At 35.0% G+C, this 20,232-nt stretch overlaps 1 protein-coding gene across 3 annotated transcripts in view; it reads left to right on the plus strand.

The window, feature by feature from the left end:
• The window catches only part of DGKD (diacylglycerol kinase delta), an 86,696-nt gene that overhangs the window by 39,613 nt on the left and 26,851 nt on the right, over nucleotides 1-20,232 (plus strand). For 2 of the 3 annotated variants that reach the window (XM_081955118.1, XM_081955119.1), the window contains exons 4-15: nucleotides 8,708-8,812; nucleotides 9,052-9,184; nucleotides 9,606-9,712; nucleotides 11,983-12,108; nucleotides 12,681-12,783; nucleotides 13,183-13,345; nucleotides 14,496-14,604; nucleotides 15,507-15,646; nucleotides 17,340-17,424; nucleotides 18,061-18,155; nucleotides 18,246-18,345; nucleotides 18,443-18,716. In XM_081955118.1, the coding sequence (XP_081811244.1) occupies nucleotides 8,708-8,812; nucleotides 9,052-9,184; nucleotides 9,606-9,712; nucleotides 11,983-12,108; nucleotides 12,681-12,783; nucleotides 13,183-13,345; nucleotides 14,496-14,604; nucleotides 15,507-15,646; nucleotides 17,340-17,424; nucleotides 18,061-18,155; nucleotides 18,246-18,345; nucleotides 18,443-18,716 (1,540 nt within the window). Of the gene's footprint in view, nucleotides 1-5,761; nucleotides 5,808-8,707; nucleotides 8,813-9,051; nucleotides 9,185-9,605; nucleotides 9,713-11,982; nucleotides 12,109-12,680; nucleotides 12,784-13,182; nucleotides 13,346-14,495; nucleotides 14,605-15,506; nucleotides 15,647-17,339; nucleotides 17,425-18,060; nucleotides 18,156-18,245; nucleotides 18,346-18,442; nucleotides 18,717-20,232 lie in introns of those variants that run through there. The other variant, XM_081955120.1, reaches the window with a different exon arrangement.

The following is a 20,232-nucleotide window of genomic DNA, read 5'->3' on the forward strand; positions in this document are numbered from 1 at the left end:
AGGTTTTAATATATTTATTATTGAATCCTTGGTGCTCTCCAAGCTTGGTTGGTGTTCAGAGATTACTAAGGACTCTACAGTTCAACCCTGAGCTATATATATCTTTTTCTGTTGGCAATATATTTATGAAAGATTTTTTTTTACCATCACTAACCCAATGATATAATTAATTTTAAAATTAAAATTTACATTAAAATATACTTTAAAAAGTGAATGGAATTGTTTCCATACGTTAAACAGGAGCATTGAACTGTGTTCTGTTCTTTTGTTCTCGGCATATCTTTGTAATTTGTTTGCAAAGCTGCAAATAGAGCAAGAGCCAGTTTTTATATTATATTATATTTCCTGTTTGGGTTACTTGGCTTATCTCTCTGTTTTCCTTTTATCCTAGAGTATACTAAACTTCTTTCAAGGATGTCAGGGTGGCATTTTAACACCTAAAACCAGCGATATAGATATCCTAAATTGACATTTGTAATGGCAATTTATATAACAAACAATTCATAATCAACTTCAAAAAATGAGTAGATTGTGTTTACTAATCTGTAATTTATAATGATAATGCAGATATTGTCTACAAAGTCCTTATTGCCATTGCCTTTTTTTAAAAGCTGCAATGGTAGAATATATTTCAGTTTTACAAGTTTGTTATATTCTTACTTAAATCTCATGAGAGGTTGTCTGGATAGTCAATCTAATATCCTTCAGCTATTTTACATTGAACTCCATCAGCCAGAATGGACAATGGCAAAAAATTGCTGAAATTGAAGAGCAAAATATTTGCAAGGCATGAGACTTCCATCCTGAAGGCTGCGTTAACTTATATAACAAGTGAATTTGGTCTGCATTTGTAATTTTTAGGAATATTATTTTAACCCAAGGGTGTCAAACTCGAGGCCCTGGGTGCTTAGATCTGGCCCATGGGGACCGAGCCACAGTGCCTCTTCCAGCGAAAACAGAACTCAGGAGAGCCGCCTGCGGCCTTCGTGAGCTCCATTTTCACTGGCAGAGGGTTGCAGGAGGCCGTTGCATCTGAAAACGGAGCTTGGGAGCCCATTTTCGCTGGCAGAATGCTTGGGCCACCACAGGTGCCCCTGACATGAGTGATGTCGAGCTGGCCACACGCACCCTGGCCATAACCACCTCTGCCCCCAAGGTCAAACACAACCTGATGCTGCCCTCAATTAAATCAAATTTGACACCCCTGTTCTAACCATTAAGACATAGGAACCCTTCAGGGAGAAGTGTTGGTTATTCATGCAACTAATTTGAAAGGAATATGCCAGATCTAAATCCATAAGAAAATGAAACTTATTTGGCTTCTGAAATTTAAGTTTCAAAATGAGGAATATGCTTAGGGACTTCTAAATCATACTTTAGTTTTCTGAGGTTTGGGTTAGAAAGAAACTGTTTCTTTTGGACTTTTCCGATTATTGTATGAATCTTATTATTTGCTTATTATTTGCTACAACTCTGGTTTGTTTAAAATTGTCTTAGAGCTAGAGAAAGGAATTTGACCCTGAGCTGGGAGAGGACTCTTTTCCCAGAGAATGCAGTCTCATGTCAGCAACTTTACTGCAAAATAAGAAAAGATAAGGCAGAGAGAGCAATATGTAATATGGAATTAACTATGGGTGAGGCTGAATGATAAATATTAACAAGGAAGCAATCAGAAAGTCATTTCACTTGTTACTACAGTCTCATATTTTATTTGAACGAGTTAAGGTGAGGTACAGAGAGTTTTTCAAAGAGCTAAAGGTAATGTTTTAGAACCCTCATTACTTCCTGTTCAAACAGTTCTTTGTCATTCTTTTTTTTTCAGGTCAAGCCAGTTTTGCAAGTTTACTTATGTTTTAAGTAATCTTTTTTTTTGGGGGGGGGGTGAATGAAATACTACGCAAAATGAAACCTGCATTGCTGCACTAGATATGCTTAACGTTATTGTAGGTATACATACCCAATATCAGTTGTAACATTATGAGTAATGTTAATCAGATCACATTCTTGTCCCTGTGTCTAAAGAAAGTATTTTTGCTTATTCATGGTAGTAGAGGCAAATAGCTACCTTAAATAATAGTTTAATTCTTTTCTAGTAAAATTTAAGGGTAGACCAGAATCTATTTGCCAATTTGCATAGTCTTCCCCCTCTCCCATGGGAATATTGATTTGCACTGAACTTTGTTAGGAGGCAAAGCTTTGTTCTATAGTGGAAATTGGCAAACTGACATCCTAAGCTTTACCATAAAAACCTAGCATGTCTAAGTGATCAGTTCAGATCTCTGGGGAAAGAAGTTGAGGGACAAGGATAAAACAAAATAGGTATGGGTTTGTGTTGGACAGAGGAGGTTGTCAAAAAGCGGGAAAAACAAATGTTTTTACATATTTTTGGCTTATAGTATCTAATAGATGATCTTCAGTTGAAGTTCTCAATATAGAAGAAGTCACCAATTCTAACTTTACAGAAATAATTACCAGTATAAGCTATAATTGAGATGAGCTATGACATATTTGGAGAGTTTGAAACAAGAGTCTAGAGAAAAATAATTAAATACCATAGTAAGTTGAAGTTTCTTGCAAAAGATACTAAATGACTGATAAAAGATAAGCTTGTAAAAATAGCAAATTCTGTATTTAAGGCTTATTTCTCATATAACTCTCAAAGTATCCAATATTTTGGATATTTTTATAGCAATTTTTTCATTTTGATGAAGGTGTAGGAAAATGATTTATAACTGCCTATTCATTTTTATATCTGGATTATAGTGTTCTATTTATTGTTAATTTTATATAAATTTGTATACATTTGGGAATTACTTTCTTATATTTTAATCTACACGTAGAAATATCACGTCCATCACTGTTTATTGGCATATTTTAGAAAATTATATCACAGTAAAAACTAATCTGGTTACAAGTCAGCAACTGTTCCAACTTTTGCATTATACTACAGCCATGATGGCAAAGCTATGGCACACGTGTCACAGGTGGCACATGGATGCCATATTTGCCAGAATGGCAGCTCTCAGCTCTGGCGCGCATTCATGCGCAGGCCAGCTAATTTTCTGCTTTCCAGAAGGCCTGGGGAGGCCGTTTTCGCATGCGCAGTGGGAAGATTGCTTGCGCATGTGCAAGTTGGGGGTTGCTCACGCAGATGGGTGGGCACCCGCGGACAATTGTGCGCGCACACACACAGTTTTGGCACACCTTTAGAAAAGTGTTAGCCACCACTGTACTAGAGAATGTATCTGACAATTGTAATAAAAGCATACATTTTACATTATCTAGATAAAGTAAGCTTAAGATCAGTCATCTGTATCTGTGAATACCGTTGTATCCCATCATCTCTGCACTTACCTGCTGAATCCTGTACTCCTGTTTAATTTTTTATATGCCCTGAAACTCAACTGTGATACTGTGTCTTCGTTCCTTCCATTCTGTAGCATTCCCGAGTCTCAAATGAATGCATATCCTCTGAAAAAGAAAGAAGCAGATTGGAAATTCATTTTTTTTTACATGCCCAGCTAACCAGTTCAATTTTTCTTTTTAAAAAGAGAAAAGGAAGGAAAAATAACTGTGGGCTTTTGCCTGTGTATATGAGCAATTGTAGAAAGTTTGGTAGTTTTTAGTTCTGAAATGTTTATTTTGAGACTTGATTTTTTGTGCTTTGGATTAATTCCTCAAAATGGATCCATTTTTCCATTGGAGGGCAAGATTAGTTTTGCCTCAGTTTATTTCAGTAGTTCATGTTTATATATATATATGTATCTTTTGAGTTTTTTCTTCAAATCACGGCTTTTTTCTCTATGAATTGTTTTTAATTCCATTCTTTATGTGCTTTTGGAGTCAGATCTGTGATTTATCACTTGGGTTCTTTTCCTTGTGGTGAGTTTCTTATATAGTGACACATATTTGAGCCCCAACAGTTGTCATTCTCTGTTTTCCTTTTGTGAGATGGATATATCTTTAATGCTATGTTTAGTTAAATTGTTATGTTAGAGGCTTCCATCTACTCTTTGGTTACTACTTTGATGTGTTTGTCCCATCAAAGCTTTTATTTTATAATTGTGCTAGTGAGAATTTATTGATTTTCCTTGTGTCCTCACTAATAAAAAATACTAAATGGGACCTGAATAGTAATTGAAGTAACAGAAGTGTGTAGGTCTAACTTTGACATGAATAATGTGGCTGTTAAACCCAAACGTCAATTTTATTTGCAGAATTGCATTTTATTTTATATCCTACTTATAGCTTGTTTTTAAAGTTCTGAAATTCTTGGGAACTCTAGACTGACAAATAAGACACAAAGCTGTGTTCAAGCAGGATGTGAGTAAAGAGGAAACAGCTATACTTATCAGTCTCTGTCACACACTAGTATTTGCTTTTTTCAGAAGCTGGCTGCATCAGGATAGCTATATTTAGCAGATTCATTTTGACTACCTTGTGTGAGGTATGTTTCTACATATTTTAAGCCAATCTAGACCCAGCGAATGTTACATTTATTTGCTTTTCTCTCTTTTGGTCATTGTGTCATTTGTCTTGATAAAGGGACATTTTATTACATGTTTTACCAAAGCCCTTGTTTCTTTTGTGAAAATGTTAAGAGCAATTGACAACTATTGGGAAAGTTCTACTGATACAGTGACAGAATCAAAATGAGACAATAAATCTTAAATTTCTTTCTCTTTGGAAATGAATTTTTAAAAAGAGATTGTTTTAACAATAAAAATAAAATGGGGAACATAGAGATTCATTTAGCATTTTGAAATAAGGAAAGTTATTTCACATATTCATTTTACTCTTATTCATTTTTCCTCAGTTTTTTTTTCTTTAAAAGCTTATGTTTATTTGAATGAGATTAGCAATGATAAGAAAATTTTGATTATTGAATATATTTAGATTGCTCTGAGGTAGAATGACAGTATACATAAAATTTGTGTCAGATGGTGGTGACTTTCAATCTAAAACTGCATTTAAGTTTTGGCTTAATATGCATTTTACCTTCAATAAGCTAATTGAGCATGGAAGCAATATGATCATTGTTATATATGTTTTGTATTCTTATATTTTATTTTCTGTGCTTCGTACTGGTTTTTCAACATGCATTAGTAAATACGTTGTGTGTATGATAGTGAAAGACAAATAAGACAATGAATTTGAATCTGATACGTTTCGGTCATGAATCTTATATATTTTAATCGTATATGGATAGATGACATTTTTTTTACATTATAAGCACATAAAGGTTGATCTAGTTACTTTTTCATATTCAAATCAAATTATTAATAATCATATTTAAAAATAATTTATATAAAACCTGTCAGTAGAAAAATTTAAAATCATTGAAGCAATTTCAAATTCATTCAGAATTTTAAAAATTGACTAAACCCATCTAAACTGTTCAACACAATTGTAAAGTAGGTAGTATTTTTCTTTATTTTTAGGAGAATCTTCCATTTTTTTCCTTTTTATCATAATAAAATACTTTTAGAAAACATTTACTCTATATTCCTGTACAGTAATTTTTAAAAATACTTTCACTTGGTCCCTTTTGTAATTTGGTGCCACTCAGATGACTTGGACTACAATCTTCATCATTCCTAGCCAAAAAAAATAGTAGGCTCTTATTATAGAATATGCTGGAATTCAGCTGTCTGTATATATAGACTGTTTCTATGTATGCATTCTAATTTTAGGATTGCTTAATTAGATCAACCTTTTTGTGTATTTATTTTGCAGGATATTTTTGTCTATATGTTTCCTGTATCTGTATGATGTCTGCTGTAAAGGGGGACTAATAGCGATAAAGGGTACGTGTTTATTTTTATGTCCTGTCATGGATTCCCAGATTGCATTTGAGATTAATCTCATCTGTAACTTTTCCTGTTTATAAAGTAACCTTCCAGGAAAATGTGTCCTATACATTCCTTTTTTGATGGCATGCTTGTGTTGGTTTTGGTCACTAGCCTGCTGGATGGCTTACTGTCTTGATTTACCTGTTTAGTATATGTTTTGGCTGTGGCCTGTGTTGGGATTTAGTAGGCCTGAGATTATGATATCTTGCTTCAGCGCCATACCTTTTAGAAAGCCATTGGTTCTGCCTCTTAGTGCTCTACAGTATGTATTTAATAATCTTATACTGGGAATAATCTATTTTTTGTTGGATCCAAAAATGGGAAACTCATGATGATACTTCTAAGCAGATTACTTTATTATTCCATACCTATACACAGAATCTTGCCAAAGTGAAGCATTCAAGTATCTACATTAAGAATATACTTTGAAAACTATTAGAAAGGGTCTATCTTCACCCTGTTTCTGTCATACAAACTATCTGAACTGAGCTGCTTCTTAGTGTTCTGAACTGTCCACCCTCCTGGGAATCCAGACTACTATGTTCTATCACAATTTTATGTATTCTGCATGCTTTTCCATCTCATTTCTTTTCATTAATTGACAATTTCCTTTAATTTTAATGCATTCTAATTAACACATAATAGGAAATAGATATTAATTTGTCATAATTCAGATTGAGAAAAAGCATAATCTGCTTTTTGTAGCCATAATTTTACTTCCCAATTAAGTTGGTCATGGTAACTCAAAACTGTTCAGTCCCAGATTGTGTTGATTCTGGGATAAATCCTACCTTTAAAAATTGCTAAATATTGTCATAGATTTATCTTAGTATAAATTATAAAATTTAGAAATTAGAGATTATAAAATACAAAGAAAATGTAACACATTCAGGGAACAGTCACTGTTTTCTGTCAGGACCTTTGGGTAAATAAATCCTTTGGTCTTTGTAGGGTTGAGCATATAGCTGATTTAATGTATGGCTCATTACATTAGATTGTTTGGCTTCCACTAAAGTAATATAGTTTAAACAATGTATAAAGAATGTTCTTGTGCTCTTTGCTTCAGAGATAGGCAAAAGATGGTTCAGGATTTATTGTAGATCAGATTCTTGCCAGTTTCCCTATATAAGCAAGGTTTGTGATTCCCAGTTGTTTACAAAACAAGAGCCACAGAAGAGTAATTGATCTGTTATATTTAGGATAATTGGTAAGTAAAACAGAAGTCAGAGAATGAATATTATTATGTTTCTGTAAAGTGTGTATGTTAGTTAAAATAGGTTCTTATTTGGGAACTAGCCAGAATCTGTTAGGCCATATTAGATAATATAGTCACACAAATGAGAAATATAGCAATAACAATAGCACTTAAATTTATATACCACTTTGCATTGCTTTACAGCCTTCTCTAAGAGATTTACAGAATCAGCAAATTGCCCCCAACAATCTTGGTCCTCATTTGACTGACCTCGGAAGGATGGAAGGCTCAGTCAACCTTGAATCGGTCAGGATTGAATTGCTAGCAGTTGGCAGAATTAGCCTGCAATACTGCATTCTAACCACTGTGCACCACTGGTTTTTGGTGTGTGTAATTATACTATACTGTAGCTCATTACTTTGATTGATCCCTCTTTGTATATGTATCTATGAAACACATAGCATTATTTATCAGTGTATATATTGAAAATTGCCTGACACATATTTCAAAAGCTGAAGAAATGGATTCATTTCTCTAATATAGGAATGCAAATATTTTACTGTTTGAAAAGGAAAGTTTTATCAATTGAACCAAGGCAAATTGCATACCTATAGTGGTAAAAGTGGTTGGGAGAGTATCATGCTGCTATGTTACAATGAATGGAGAATGTTTGGAGCAGTTCAAAGTTGGAGAAGGGATAGTCTTAGGGGTTTTATAGTTGTTATTGTTTCTATCCTCAAGAGAATCTCTTGAGTTTTAACTCTTTTTGTGTAAACCTTCAAAACAACTTGTTAGGGATGTAACCCTAGGCTTGGCTAGGCAATGTATATGTATATAGGCTAGGCAATGTATATAAGCTATGATTACTGTTACTTTAAATGCTTAAGAGATGTAATTGGGTTGTTACCTCAAGCAGCCATAAGAAGGAGCCAGAATGGCTGTTAGCTCTCTGTTTTGTTAGATTCTGGTCGGTGTATTTTGAGGTGTTGTAGTTTGCTACTGTTTGGCTATACTTTGTGTGTTACACTGACTAGTTTGATAACTGAATTTGAACCGTGTATGACTTGGACTGTTAATCGACCTCTGAATACCTCTATATTTCTACATAGTAAACTACTATATATTTATACTATTCAGTGTCTCTGTATGCTGGTTTGTGCGTGTTATTCCATATCACTCTCATTACGCTTCTCTGCATACTCACTCTCCTAACGGGGAGCTTAATTACTTAACACAGCTTCCTTTGTTTCCTCAGATATTGTTTTAAACTCTAATTATAGTATGTAAATGTGTCTTCATGTCTCAGGGGGCAGTGTTGAGTTTGAATGAAAGTACTATGTAGAATTGGGGGGGCGGGCAGAATGATAATGAATGTGCACAGTAGGATATCTCTGCTCACTTGTATCTCTAATCATATACTAATACTATGATTATATGTTGCACTGACACATTTACTTAGAGTCACTCTGGACAGTTTCCCATTAACTATATAAAAAGTATTATCCTAGAGTATCATAGCATACTTTATCTCTCCAGAATCAGAACCTCTGATAAAGTAGTCTGCCATTTTGAAAATTGAAACTCTAATAAGGTAGGTGTTTGTTGTTTCCCTTCTCAACTAGTATTTCTGGGATTTGGACACAATATTCTTACATTACAGGTTATTACCCCATGTCGAAAACTCATTTTATGTGCTGACAACAGAAAAGAAATGGAAGACTGGATTGCCGCACTAAAAACTGTACAGAATCGTGAACATTTTGAGGTAATGTTTGATAAAAATATAGATCCATTTCTTACATTCTCCCCATTGTACTGTTCAGTTTATTTACCTTGTTTTCCTCACCTGAATTAGGAAATGGCATTCTTACTCCTCAGTTTTTCTGTATTTAATAAACTTTGTATTGAAACAAAACATGATTCATAAAACTAAAATGAGTATTTTATTTTAAGTTACATTTATTTTTAAATCATCTTCAGGTTTTTTTAAAATTTAATTTGCAGTCTACCCAGTACAGTATGGACCATTTTTCAGGAATGCATAACTGGTATGCTTGCTCGCATGCACGTCCAACATACTGCAATGTGTGTCGAGAGGCATTATCTGGGGTCACATCTCATGGACTGTCCTGTGAAGGTAAATATTTATTTATAATAACTTCATTGGCATATGAAATTATGGGCTTACATTAATTTATAAAATCTATTATCCATTAATTAGATAATAATAGTAAAATAATTTTAATAGAAGAAAGTGAAGTGTTTTATTTCATATTCTGATATTTGGCAAAGAGGCTCATAAAACTCATAAAAAATTAAATGGCTGCAGTTATAAATAGTAATGAGTAAAACATGTTAGGATTTGATTCTATAGGTACTTCCAGTTTATGGATTCTTGATTCTGCCAGTAAGTAAGATACTGGCCCAAAACCAAAAATAAATAAACAAAATCAGACACCAAAAATGAAGAATACAAAAGATGGGAAATACAATTTCTCACAGCTTAATTCATTATGTGCTTTTCCCAATACACACACACTTTTTTTTGTTATTGTTAGTGTGCAAATTTAAGGCTCATAAGAGATGTGCTGTCCGGGCAACTAATAACTGCAAATGGACAACGCTGGCATCCATTGGGAAGGATATCATTGAAGAGGAAGATGGGGTATGTAAAATAACATTTTTCAAAGGGTGTTTTTTACCAAGGGTATTGAAAGCACAATGAAAAGGGAACTTCCCTGCTAAGACAGTCTGAAGGTTTCAGTGAGGGATATTTGTAACTTTCTGGAGTGCATGAATATTTATTTTTTTCTAACATTTCTAAGATACTCCCACTTTATCCAGTTCAGAAACTATTGTATGCTGTTTACTTAAAAATGGCAGCTACTCCTGAGGCAAGAAATTGTTGGTGATCTTGAAATGATGGAAATATATCAATCCAATAATCAAATAAATGCCAAACAGACATTTGAAGAATATCTTGTCTGGCTCTTTCCAAGTCCTTTGGAATTCAATAAGCCTTGAAGAAGAGGTGATATCTTTTTTCATTTATCTTTGACTAAACAATAAATCATACCTAGCAATAGTGAGACGGAAAAAAGATATTTTATCTTCTTTGAGCCCCATGATAGATGTATAAAGATAGATGGTATAGAAGTGCTTCTCTAACTGATACTGCTGTAAAAAAAGAGCTTCAAGTAAAATCTCTGCTGCTGCTTCGTACCTTCTTTAAACTCTTGCATAAATACAACCTGCCTTATTTGTTTAACCTGACTTAAAGAGTTTGAGAGAGAGAGTTTGAGAGAGAGAGAGAGAGAGAGAGAGATATTTCTGTAAGTTGCACTAATATTTGAATATGTTAAGAAGCAGGGAAAGAGTTCCTCATTTCTCATCTTCTCTAAATAAGAACAAGATAAATTTTAGGAAAAGAAGGAAGTATGGTTGACTATTGTTTGTTTGTTTGTTTGTTTGTTTTTTGGTATAAGATTCACCTTTTTTCCTCAAAAAAGAGGCTGAAAATCTGGGTGTGTCTTATACACTGAATACAGCATTTTTTGCATCCTGAAGCCCCGCCCATCACCAAAATGGCCGTGCATACCCTTATGGAGGCTTTTAGAGAACCTGGGGGCTGGGGAGGTAGAAATGAGCAAAAAAAAAACAAAAAAAACCCAGCCCCCAGCAGCACTCTATAAGCCTCCGTAAGGCTATGCATGCAATATTTTTGACAAAAAATGGGCCAATTTTTGCCGAAAATGGGCCAATTTTTACGAAAAATGGGCCAATTTTTGCTTGTTTCTCCCACCCCCCCTCCGAGCACTCTGCAAGCCCTCCCAAGGCTACTCATGCCTTGTGGGGGAGGCGGAACAGGCCATTTTTGGGAGGTTTGCAGAGTGCAAAACCTTTTTTTTCCCCTTTTGGAAAGCTGTTTAACTGATTGATGAGAATTACATTGATCAAGTGCTGTGCCAGCAGAAACACCTAGCTATCTACTGTATTTCTCTCTATTTCCCTCTGTATCCCTCTACCTACCTACCTACCTACACACACTCTCTCTCCCCCTACCTATCTACTGTATTTCTCTCTCCTCTTTTTCTCTCTCTCTCTCTCTATCCTTTTATCTACCTACCTACCTAACTACTCTCTCTCCCTATCTACTGTATTTCTATCTCTCTATCCCTCTACCTATCTACCTACACTCACACTCTCTCTTCCTACTTACCTGCTGTATTTCTCTCTCTCTCTCTATTTCTCTCTCTCTTTCTATCTCTTTGTCTATCTACCTACCTAACTACTCTCTCCCTACCTATCTACTGTATTTTTCTCTCTATATATATATACCTCTACCTACCAACCTACCTACTCTCTCTCTCCCTACCTACCTATTTACTGTATTTCTCTCTCTCTCTCTTTCTATTTCTCTCTCCCCCCCTCTACCTACCTACCTACACACACTCTCTCTATCTCTCTCTATTTCTCTGTCTCTATCCCTTTATCTACCTCTCTCCCTCCCTCCCTCCCTACTGTATTTCTCTCTCTTTCTCTCCCTCTCTATCTCTCTATCTACCTACCTACTTTTTTTTTAATTTGGCTCTTCAAAACCTTGGTGCGTCTTATACTCCAGTGTGTCTTATACTCCGAAAAATACGGTATTTAGTTTTCATGGGAACCCACAAGATGAACTGGTAAACTGACTGTCAGATTTGTAAAAATCTGCCCGGAAATACGCATTCTATCCTATAATCCTGATATAATCCACCAGAACTATTTTAGGCATTTAAGAAGGCAGATCTGTATTCCAAACTACATGGATATATGCTATTATTGAAAGTGTTATAAAAGAAGGGACTTGTGTGTTCAACATATGACGCAATATCTGTTTATATTGTAATGGCTCTTAAACCTGTCTTGTTAAAAAAATTAATTCTGGTTGAACAGATTTCAATGCCACATCAGTGGCTGGAAGGAAACCTACCTGTGAGTGCCAAATGTACAGTGTGTGATAAAACATGCGGCAGTGTCCTACGCTTGCAAGACTGGCGTTGTCTTTGGTGCAAAGCCATGGTATGTAATTATGGTGCATTGTTGAGCAATTCCTAGCTCTCCTTTGGTATATGTTACAGGTGTATTTTCATAAGTTGAGGAAGCATTTCATTTTTTTTCTTTTTTGCCAAATACCCTTCTTCTAACTAGTTATGATTAAATGCTATTCATAATAAAATGTGGAACAATTATGACCAGGAGTGCCAAGCTGCAATAATGTTAGCACCATGAATTTTCTTATGTTGAATAAAGGAGATTTAGTAAATGGTTGGCTTGTTTACAAGTGCCTTGTTAAAAAAAAATCCCATTTGAAAAATTAATAAATATTCTTGAATCCTTTCAAATTTGGAATTTGAAACTTAACTATGGCCTTGCCTTAATAGGCTGTCTAGTGTTTTGGCAAGGCATGCCTGAATTATGAAGTACACTAATACGGGACAATGTATCACTGTATCTTCAATGCCAATCTTAAACATAATACATTTCTTGATATTTTATATCTGTATTATTGTATGGGAAAATATTAGAAAAACAAATGAAAAGTCAAAAACCAGGCACTACAAAATTTAATGTGTGTGATTTTATTGTTACAGGTACATACCTCATGCAGAGACCTATTACCAACAAAATGCCCCCTTGGCCTTTGTAAAGTGTCTGTCATTCCTCCCACAGCTCTCAACAGCATTGATTCTGATGGTAAGTCATTGCAGTTGCTATTATTTGTCATTATTGTCACAGGAGAAGAACAAGAGCAGGAATTAAGAAGTATTCTCTGATGACTGAACATATTTATTGCTTATGGCACACTGAGCTACAGTTAGATAAAAGAACTGGAATACCCGGTGATGGGAAGGAAGAAATAGAATATTCTGGCTATCTGGATCCTTAAAAAAGATTTGTACTGCAACATTTTATTGCAAATCGGATCTGCATTTTATATACTTCTGTTTCAAACTAATCATTTGTAAAATAATTTTTAAAAGTCAGTTTGTTCTATCTTTTAGGTTAGGCCATAATGGTAAAACAAGAGTTATAATAAATCTTCTGTAAATAGTTTAATGATTAATCTTCCTCATCTATTGTTTTTTCCTCCAGGTTTTTGGAAAGCCACTTGTCCCCCTTCTTGTACAAGCCCTTTGTTGGTCTTTGTCAACTCAAAAAGTGGAGACAACCAGGGTGTAAAGTTCCTACGAAGATTCAAACAACTGTTAAATCCTGCGCAAGTCTTTGATCTTATGAATGGAGGACCTCATCTTGGGTAGGCAAATTGTATTCTAGTCTTGAAAATTAACCATTCTTATCTTGTGCTCAGAATAACCAATTTGAAACATTGGTTTTGATGTGGGCATACAGCTAAAGTGCATATGTTTTATCTGGAGATGGAGTTGTGTTACAGACCACAGTTTTTCAGCAGTGGAGGAACAGAAAAAATATTAGTGACTATTGAGTGATGGCACATCTTTCAGAAGAGATAGGAAAAAGCGATTGCTGGGAAATTGAGAGGGTTGAATTGGTAGGTAAGAACAGGCAAATAAATGGGTGCTGGCTAAAAGTGAATAATGAGGATTGGGAAGAGACAGTGGAAGAGAAGAGGGTGCAACAGCAACAGCATTGCGCTATTCTGTTACAGCAACCTTCCAGGTTTTTTTATTGGCTGAAACCTGGTACTTCTGTCAAATCACAATCTTCCTAAAATGCTTTGACTGAACTTTTGAAATGCAACATGTTTGTTTCAGACTCAAAACAAAACTTTTTGTTTTGCACACATTTATATTGAGCTTACCTTTATATATCAACATTTGTCCGTAAGAAATATTGCACTGCCATTATTATTTAGATTATTTTTGTGAATATGTTTTATCAATAGGTATGGACAATGTTAAACATTAACACAGTCTTCTCAGAACTGTTGTCATTTTCTTATATTTAATTGTTTTAATTGACATTTAATTATTTTTTGAATAAGAATGATTTCATATGTATGAAGATATTTTAGATAATTTTAAAATATTTATCTAGCCTAGTACCATAACATTTGCCACTGAGGGCCTTTAATTTAACATCTTCTGCTTGCAAAGGAAGTGCTCATTCATTGAGCAGTTGTCCAATGTGTATTTATTCCATTCATATCTACATAAAAATAATAACTTGCCCTTTACAAGGCTCCATAACATCATTTGTGTGTTGAAATGCACAAAACTGGGTTTTTTTAGACATATCCACTTAATAAAGAACAGTACTTTGTGTTCATTATATGACCCTGTAACTCAGAACCTATTCAGATTAATTAAAAATTCAATAAATGTTTTCATTATTCCTGTGCAGAAAATGCAAAAAAAAATGATTTTAATTCGTAGCATTCTCAAATTTGAATAATATCTTTAATGGTAATTTTTTCCCCTGTTCAGTTTACGTTTATTTCAGAAATTTGACACTTTCCGAATTTTGGTGTGTGGTGGGGATGGAAGCGTTGGATGGGTTCTCTCTGAAATTGATAGCCTCAGTCTCCATAAACAGGTGACTTTCTAATCCCAGAGTGTTTATTCCTATGTGAAAAAGGATAAATCCCCCCAAAGGACAAACATTTATCCCAAAATGTTAAGAAAAACAATGAAGTATTGAAAGTTTATATGGCAAATATGGGGTTTTCACACTTTCATGATAAAATTGGGAAGCCCAATGTTGTTAATTAATGGTGCATAAATAGCCTGGCAAATGGAGTTCTGTCCTGACATATTTAAAAGGATTCCTAGGCTGCTATTTCATTAGCCTTAAATGGCTATTTTCTTAGAAGATACTGCTAATTAAGCACAATTATTTATTGTATCAAAATAACAACAGCATCATAGCAGTAAAACTAAAATATTAAACTTTGGCCAGAGGTTAAATGCATCGTTAATAACATCTGTAATTAAAATTAGTTAATCATCCACCCATTCAGTATTAAGAAATAGCAGCTTTGTTCTGGTTGTTGCCAGGCCTATAAAGAAGGAAAACAAAAACTTTAGATACTTAGAAAAGTTTTAAAATGAAAGTTATATAATAATGCATTCCTGCAACCCCATAATTACAGTGAGGATTGAAGAGATAATGAAAAAGACTTCAAATAAGGCCTTTTGAACAAATCTCTTAAAAGAATGATGCTGAAAAAATATTTTAATAAATACTTTATGTGTAAAGGGAGCGCACAAATTAGATACTCACTGAGGAAACTCCAGTTGGCAGAGAATAAAAGGGAGAATATGCAAAAATGTTGATATAGTATGAATGACATATTAACCTTTTATCAGGTAATTTTATTTCATGCATCTTTATGCATTAATAAAATTAGAGTTTCTTCAGTGTTTCTCTTCTGTGACTGTTTTCAATAAAGCTCTTTTGGTTATGCTATGTTTTTCTTTTTCCTTTCCTATATGTAGTGTCAGTTGGGTGTCTTACCTTTAGGTACCGGCAACGACCTTGCACGGGTGCTAGGCTGGGGATCTGCTTGTGATGATGATACTCAACTTCCTCAAATATTGGAAAAGCTGGAAAGGGCCAGTACCAAAATGCTTGATAGGTAAATGACATATATTGCCATTCACTATCTGAACTTAACAGCAAAAAAGATCAGTCACTTTAGAAGACCTAGGTCTTTGAAACATCCTTTTACTTAAGTTGATATAAAAGGCCTAGAGCAGCGATGGCGAACCTTTTTTGGCTCGCGTGCCACAAGTGGGGGGAGCGCAGGGGGGTCATGTGTGGGCGTGCCGCACCCATAATGCAATGCGCCCCCCCCAGAGTGCATGCGCACACAACAGGCACGACCCCCCCCCCCATTTTTACATGCGTTTTTCACCCTCCCCGGGCTCCAGAGGCTTTATAGGAGCCTGGGGAGGGCGAAAAGAGCCTCCCCGCCCCCCTGAAGGCCCTCTGGAGGCTTCAGGGACCGTCCGGAGGCTTCCCTGAAGCCTTCGGAACGCTTAAAATGACCCTCCGAGCAAACCGGAAGTCATTTCCGGTTTCCTCGGAGGGTCATTTTTAGCGTTCCGAAGGCTTCAGGGAAGCCTCAGAATGGTCCCTGAAGCCTCCAGAGGGCCTCCGGGGGGGGCTCTTTTCGCCCTCCCCAGGCTCCTATAAAGCCTCTGGAGCCTGGGGAGGGCGAAAAAATGGCTTTTAAAAACGGTGAACTCAGCTGGCCAGCGCCTCGCGTGCCCTGACAAATGGCTCCACTTGCCACCTGTGGCACACGTGCCATAGGTTCGCCATCCTGGCCTAGAGATACATATTTTTATATGCAAGCTTGAATATCGTTCTTTATTACCAGATGGAATCTGACTCAGCATGGTTGGCATTTGTGCATTATGTTTAAATTTTACAAGTGTCTTAACCAAGCTTGGTTATGTAGGAGGATCAGTTGTGTTGCTATAGTGTGCCATTCTGCAGTCCTGAAAATACTGTTTAAGTAAAAGCTTTTATATTCCAAGCTTAAAAAGTATATGTCTGCCTTTTATAAATTGGCAGAATGTGTTCAAGTTTAATACTGGAAGGGGTATTTTTAAATAAAGTATTAATCTAATTTGTTTGATTTATAATTTTAATGTGCATTATCTGATTTACTTATGTATTATAAATGGTAATATTCAGAATAGTAAAGTCTGAAAATTTTATCAGGATATGTGCCTTGCTCTGTAACAATATTAGTTACATCCTACTTAATAATTATGCATTAAATGTTAAACTAAGAACCATTAACTCTGTTTTTAGTATGGTATTTAAAATTTTATGATTTCTGTAGCAATCAATACTTACGTAATTATGTACTATGTGTATTTAGAATTTCTTAAGCTTTGGAATTGCTTTGAGTAAATATTACTGTGATCTTTTGCTAGTAATTTAAGGGCATTTTATTGGATGTAGGGAAAATGAACTTCAGTGCTTACTCTGCATGAATATAATGCATGTGTATTTATGTATGTTATCCAGTGGTGGGTTGCCAATTTTTTTACTACCGGTTCGGGCACGCTCCTGTGCGGAGCCTCCTGCTGCCACTACTACCGGTTTGCCCAATCTGGGCCAAACCGGGAGCAACCCACTCTGATGTTATCTGTATGTAAGTATACATATATGTGCCTGTGAATATTCATGCTTACTGATCCTGAATTCACATTTTTGATCATTTTAAAAGATCAAAATCAGCTGTATCTGCTATGCATTTTAATAGTAAACAGAATCTGATTTGTAGTAATTTGTGTAATAAATCTTTTTACTAGATGGAGCATTATGGTATACGAAACAAAACTCCCTCGTCAAACATCAGCTACTACAGTTCTTGAAGATTTCAGTGAAAGTTCTGAGGTAGGTAATTATTAAACAGGAAAAAGTGTAAGGGAAAAAAATTAAACTGGAAAAATGAGGTAATAAAATAAAGCAAAAATTCATATGAGCTTTAAAATAATGTAATTTTTAGAGCACTAAAGAGGGATATGGTCCTTTATGTAGGTGAAAGGTATTCACAGAGGTTCAAACAAAACAAATGAACAGATTTGAAGTTTAAAATAGGAGAAGGTAAAGTTAGATATAAAGTAGGAGTATCAAACTCAAAGCCTTCAGGCCAAATGCGTCACACACCGACCACGCCCATTACTGTTTTAGCAAAGGGGGGAAAGTCGTGATACGTCATGTGATGACAATGTGACATATGTTTGACACCCCTGATCTAAAGGTTTACATGTTCCCCATTCTTGTTTTACTACAGTCATTTCACTGGTCGGAATATGCTGTAACTTTTATTGTAGTTTTTTTTAAAAAATATCTGTAACCTGCCCCCATCAGAAAAGAAGCTTTTCTATCACATTGTGCAATATTGTATAATGTTCCCCATAGAATAAATTGAAATCATGACTACGTGTTTATTGAGCATGTACAAATTCTAATTTTGTGCTTTGCATTATTGGCAGAAATAATACAATTTTCTCTGTTTACTTTCACAAGGTACAACAGATACTTTTCTATGAAGACTCTGTGGCTGCTCATTTATCCAAAATTTTGACATCTGACCAACACTCAGTAGTCATCTCATCAGCCAAGTAAGTATTAAGAAGAAAGCTTATCTGATAGAAGCTAGATGTTGTGAATGAGAACTGATTATTACTGTGTATTTCTTCTGCCTTCTTTAGGGTGCTCTGTGAGACTGTGAAAGATTTTGTAGCTCGAGTAGGGAAAGCATATGAAAGAGCACCAGAAAGTTCGGAGGAGTCAGAAGTGATGGCCAGAAAGGTATTTGGGGGGGGGGGGGGGAATCATTTTCTTTCTCTCATACACACGCAGACCTATGCTATACAATCACCATACACATTTTTCTTTCTACTTGTAGTGCTCTGTTTTGAAAGAGAAGCTGGACTCACTTTTGAAGGCACTGAATGAAGAATCTCAAGCTTCATCATCTTTGCCAAACCCACCTCCCACCATTGCAGAAGAAACAGAAGATGGTGATGGTTCTGGCATTGCTTGTGATACTTCTACTGAACTGTCAGCCGGGTCTTCCTGTATTGCTCGTACTCAGATATTTAGACCACGTGAACAGCTAATGTTGAGAGCCAACAGTCTAAAAAAGGCCATTCGTCAAATTATTGAGCATGCAGAAAAAGGTAATTCAGCCACTGCCTGAAAGAACTATCTCTATTATCTTTCTATAGACTTGGGATTTAAGAGCTGTATTCTTAAAATAGAAGTGCTGTGTTCTTAAAATTATATTTTTCTAAAGCAACTAATTAACTATCCATCAAATGTCACATTGTCCAATGTAGACCAAAGCTTCATATCTTCATATTTACCAATTCTTGAAGTTCTAACAGAAGTTCTAACAAGGCAAGAATTCCCTTTATAAAAGCCATGCTAATTTGCTTTCAGTAGGTCTTGTTTCACATTTGTCAAGTAAGTGCCCTTCAGTGTCTTCAGACAATAATTTACAAAATGTTTGTAATTTGCTGAGAATAATGGCACTGGTTTTAATTAATGCTTTTTTGTTAGAAGATTCAGCATGGTGTTATTTTATTTATTTATACCAGCTTTTTAAGAATTTTCCAAGTCAAGATTCCAAAATATATGTCAACTCTCTGTGTTGACATACCAGGCAGAGCATTGGCGGAGCCGGATCTCAAGATTACAGTAGCTGGGTTGAGATGAATGAAGCTATTGGATAACGTGATTTATGACAAAGACTGAAGGGAAGACAGAAACACGGGCAAAGTTCAAAAGCAGATAAAGAAAGCAAAAAAGATGGCTGAGAATAAGAAATGCCTAATGAAGAATGCCTAATGAAGCTGTTAATAAATCACTGCCTTTTGTATTACAATATCGGGTTGCTTATTATGAAGCAGGCATCGTTAGGGTACTTTACAATATAATGATAGAATACATAAATAATATTTTTAACAAAATAAAAAATAATAGCAATAAGATCAATAACTAATAAGAAATAACAATAACATTAAAATTATGTGAGTGGAAGCAATAGTAAATAGATCCACTTTTTGTATCCATTTAAGGTCTGTAATAATACTTTCCCGTAGAATCAAATGCTATAAATAAATAATTACTAATATTGAAATTCTTGATAATGTGGCATTTGGATTTATTAATTTTTAATTCCTAATAAATAGTATAATCATGCATTATGTTACTAATTGTAACCCAGTTTTACATGGTGTTTTTTTCTATAAAAAAGGTTTTAGAAAAAGAACCTTTTCCCCTAAAATATCTTTCATTTGGTTTCCAGAAGTGCCGTGCAGAGTTTCAAAAGGGTGCTTCAATTTATGATGCTCTAGTTAAAAAGCTCTTTCAGATATGCTATTTCAGTCCAGATACTTAAAGAGTTTCTGTACTTGTACTATGTATCTACAAAAGCCCATTTCCAGTGTTCATTTTTAATCACTTTCCTTCCTTCTGTTAAGTATGCAAAAAGTTTCCCTCATTTGTTTGCACTTTCAAAATTGTTTGCATTTTCAAAATGATTTTGTAAATTGCTCTTAAGTGTCCTCTTGTGGCTGGATGTTCTCTCACATCATTGTTTAGAACAACTTTCAGCACTGGGGCCTCATGCTATCCATGTACAATACGGGAAGTTATATTCCAGATTGAAATAATACCTTCAGTCTCTGGAAG

Source organism: Natrix helvetica (genome assembly GCF_964273705.1).
Source record: "Natrix helvetica genome assembly, chromosome: 5".
NCBI lineage: Eukaryota > Metazoa > Chordata > Lepidosauria > Squamata > Natricidae > Natrix > Natrix helvetica.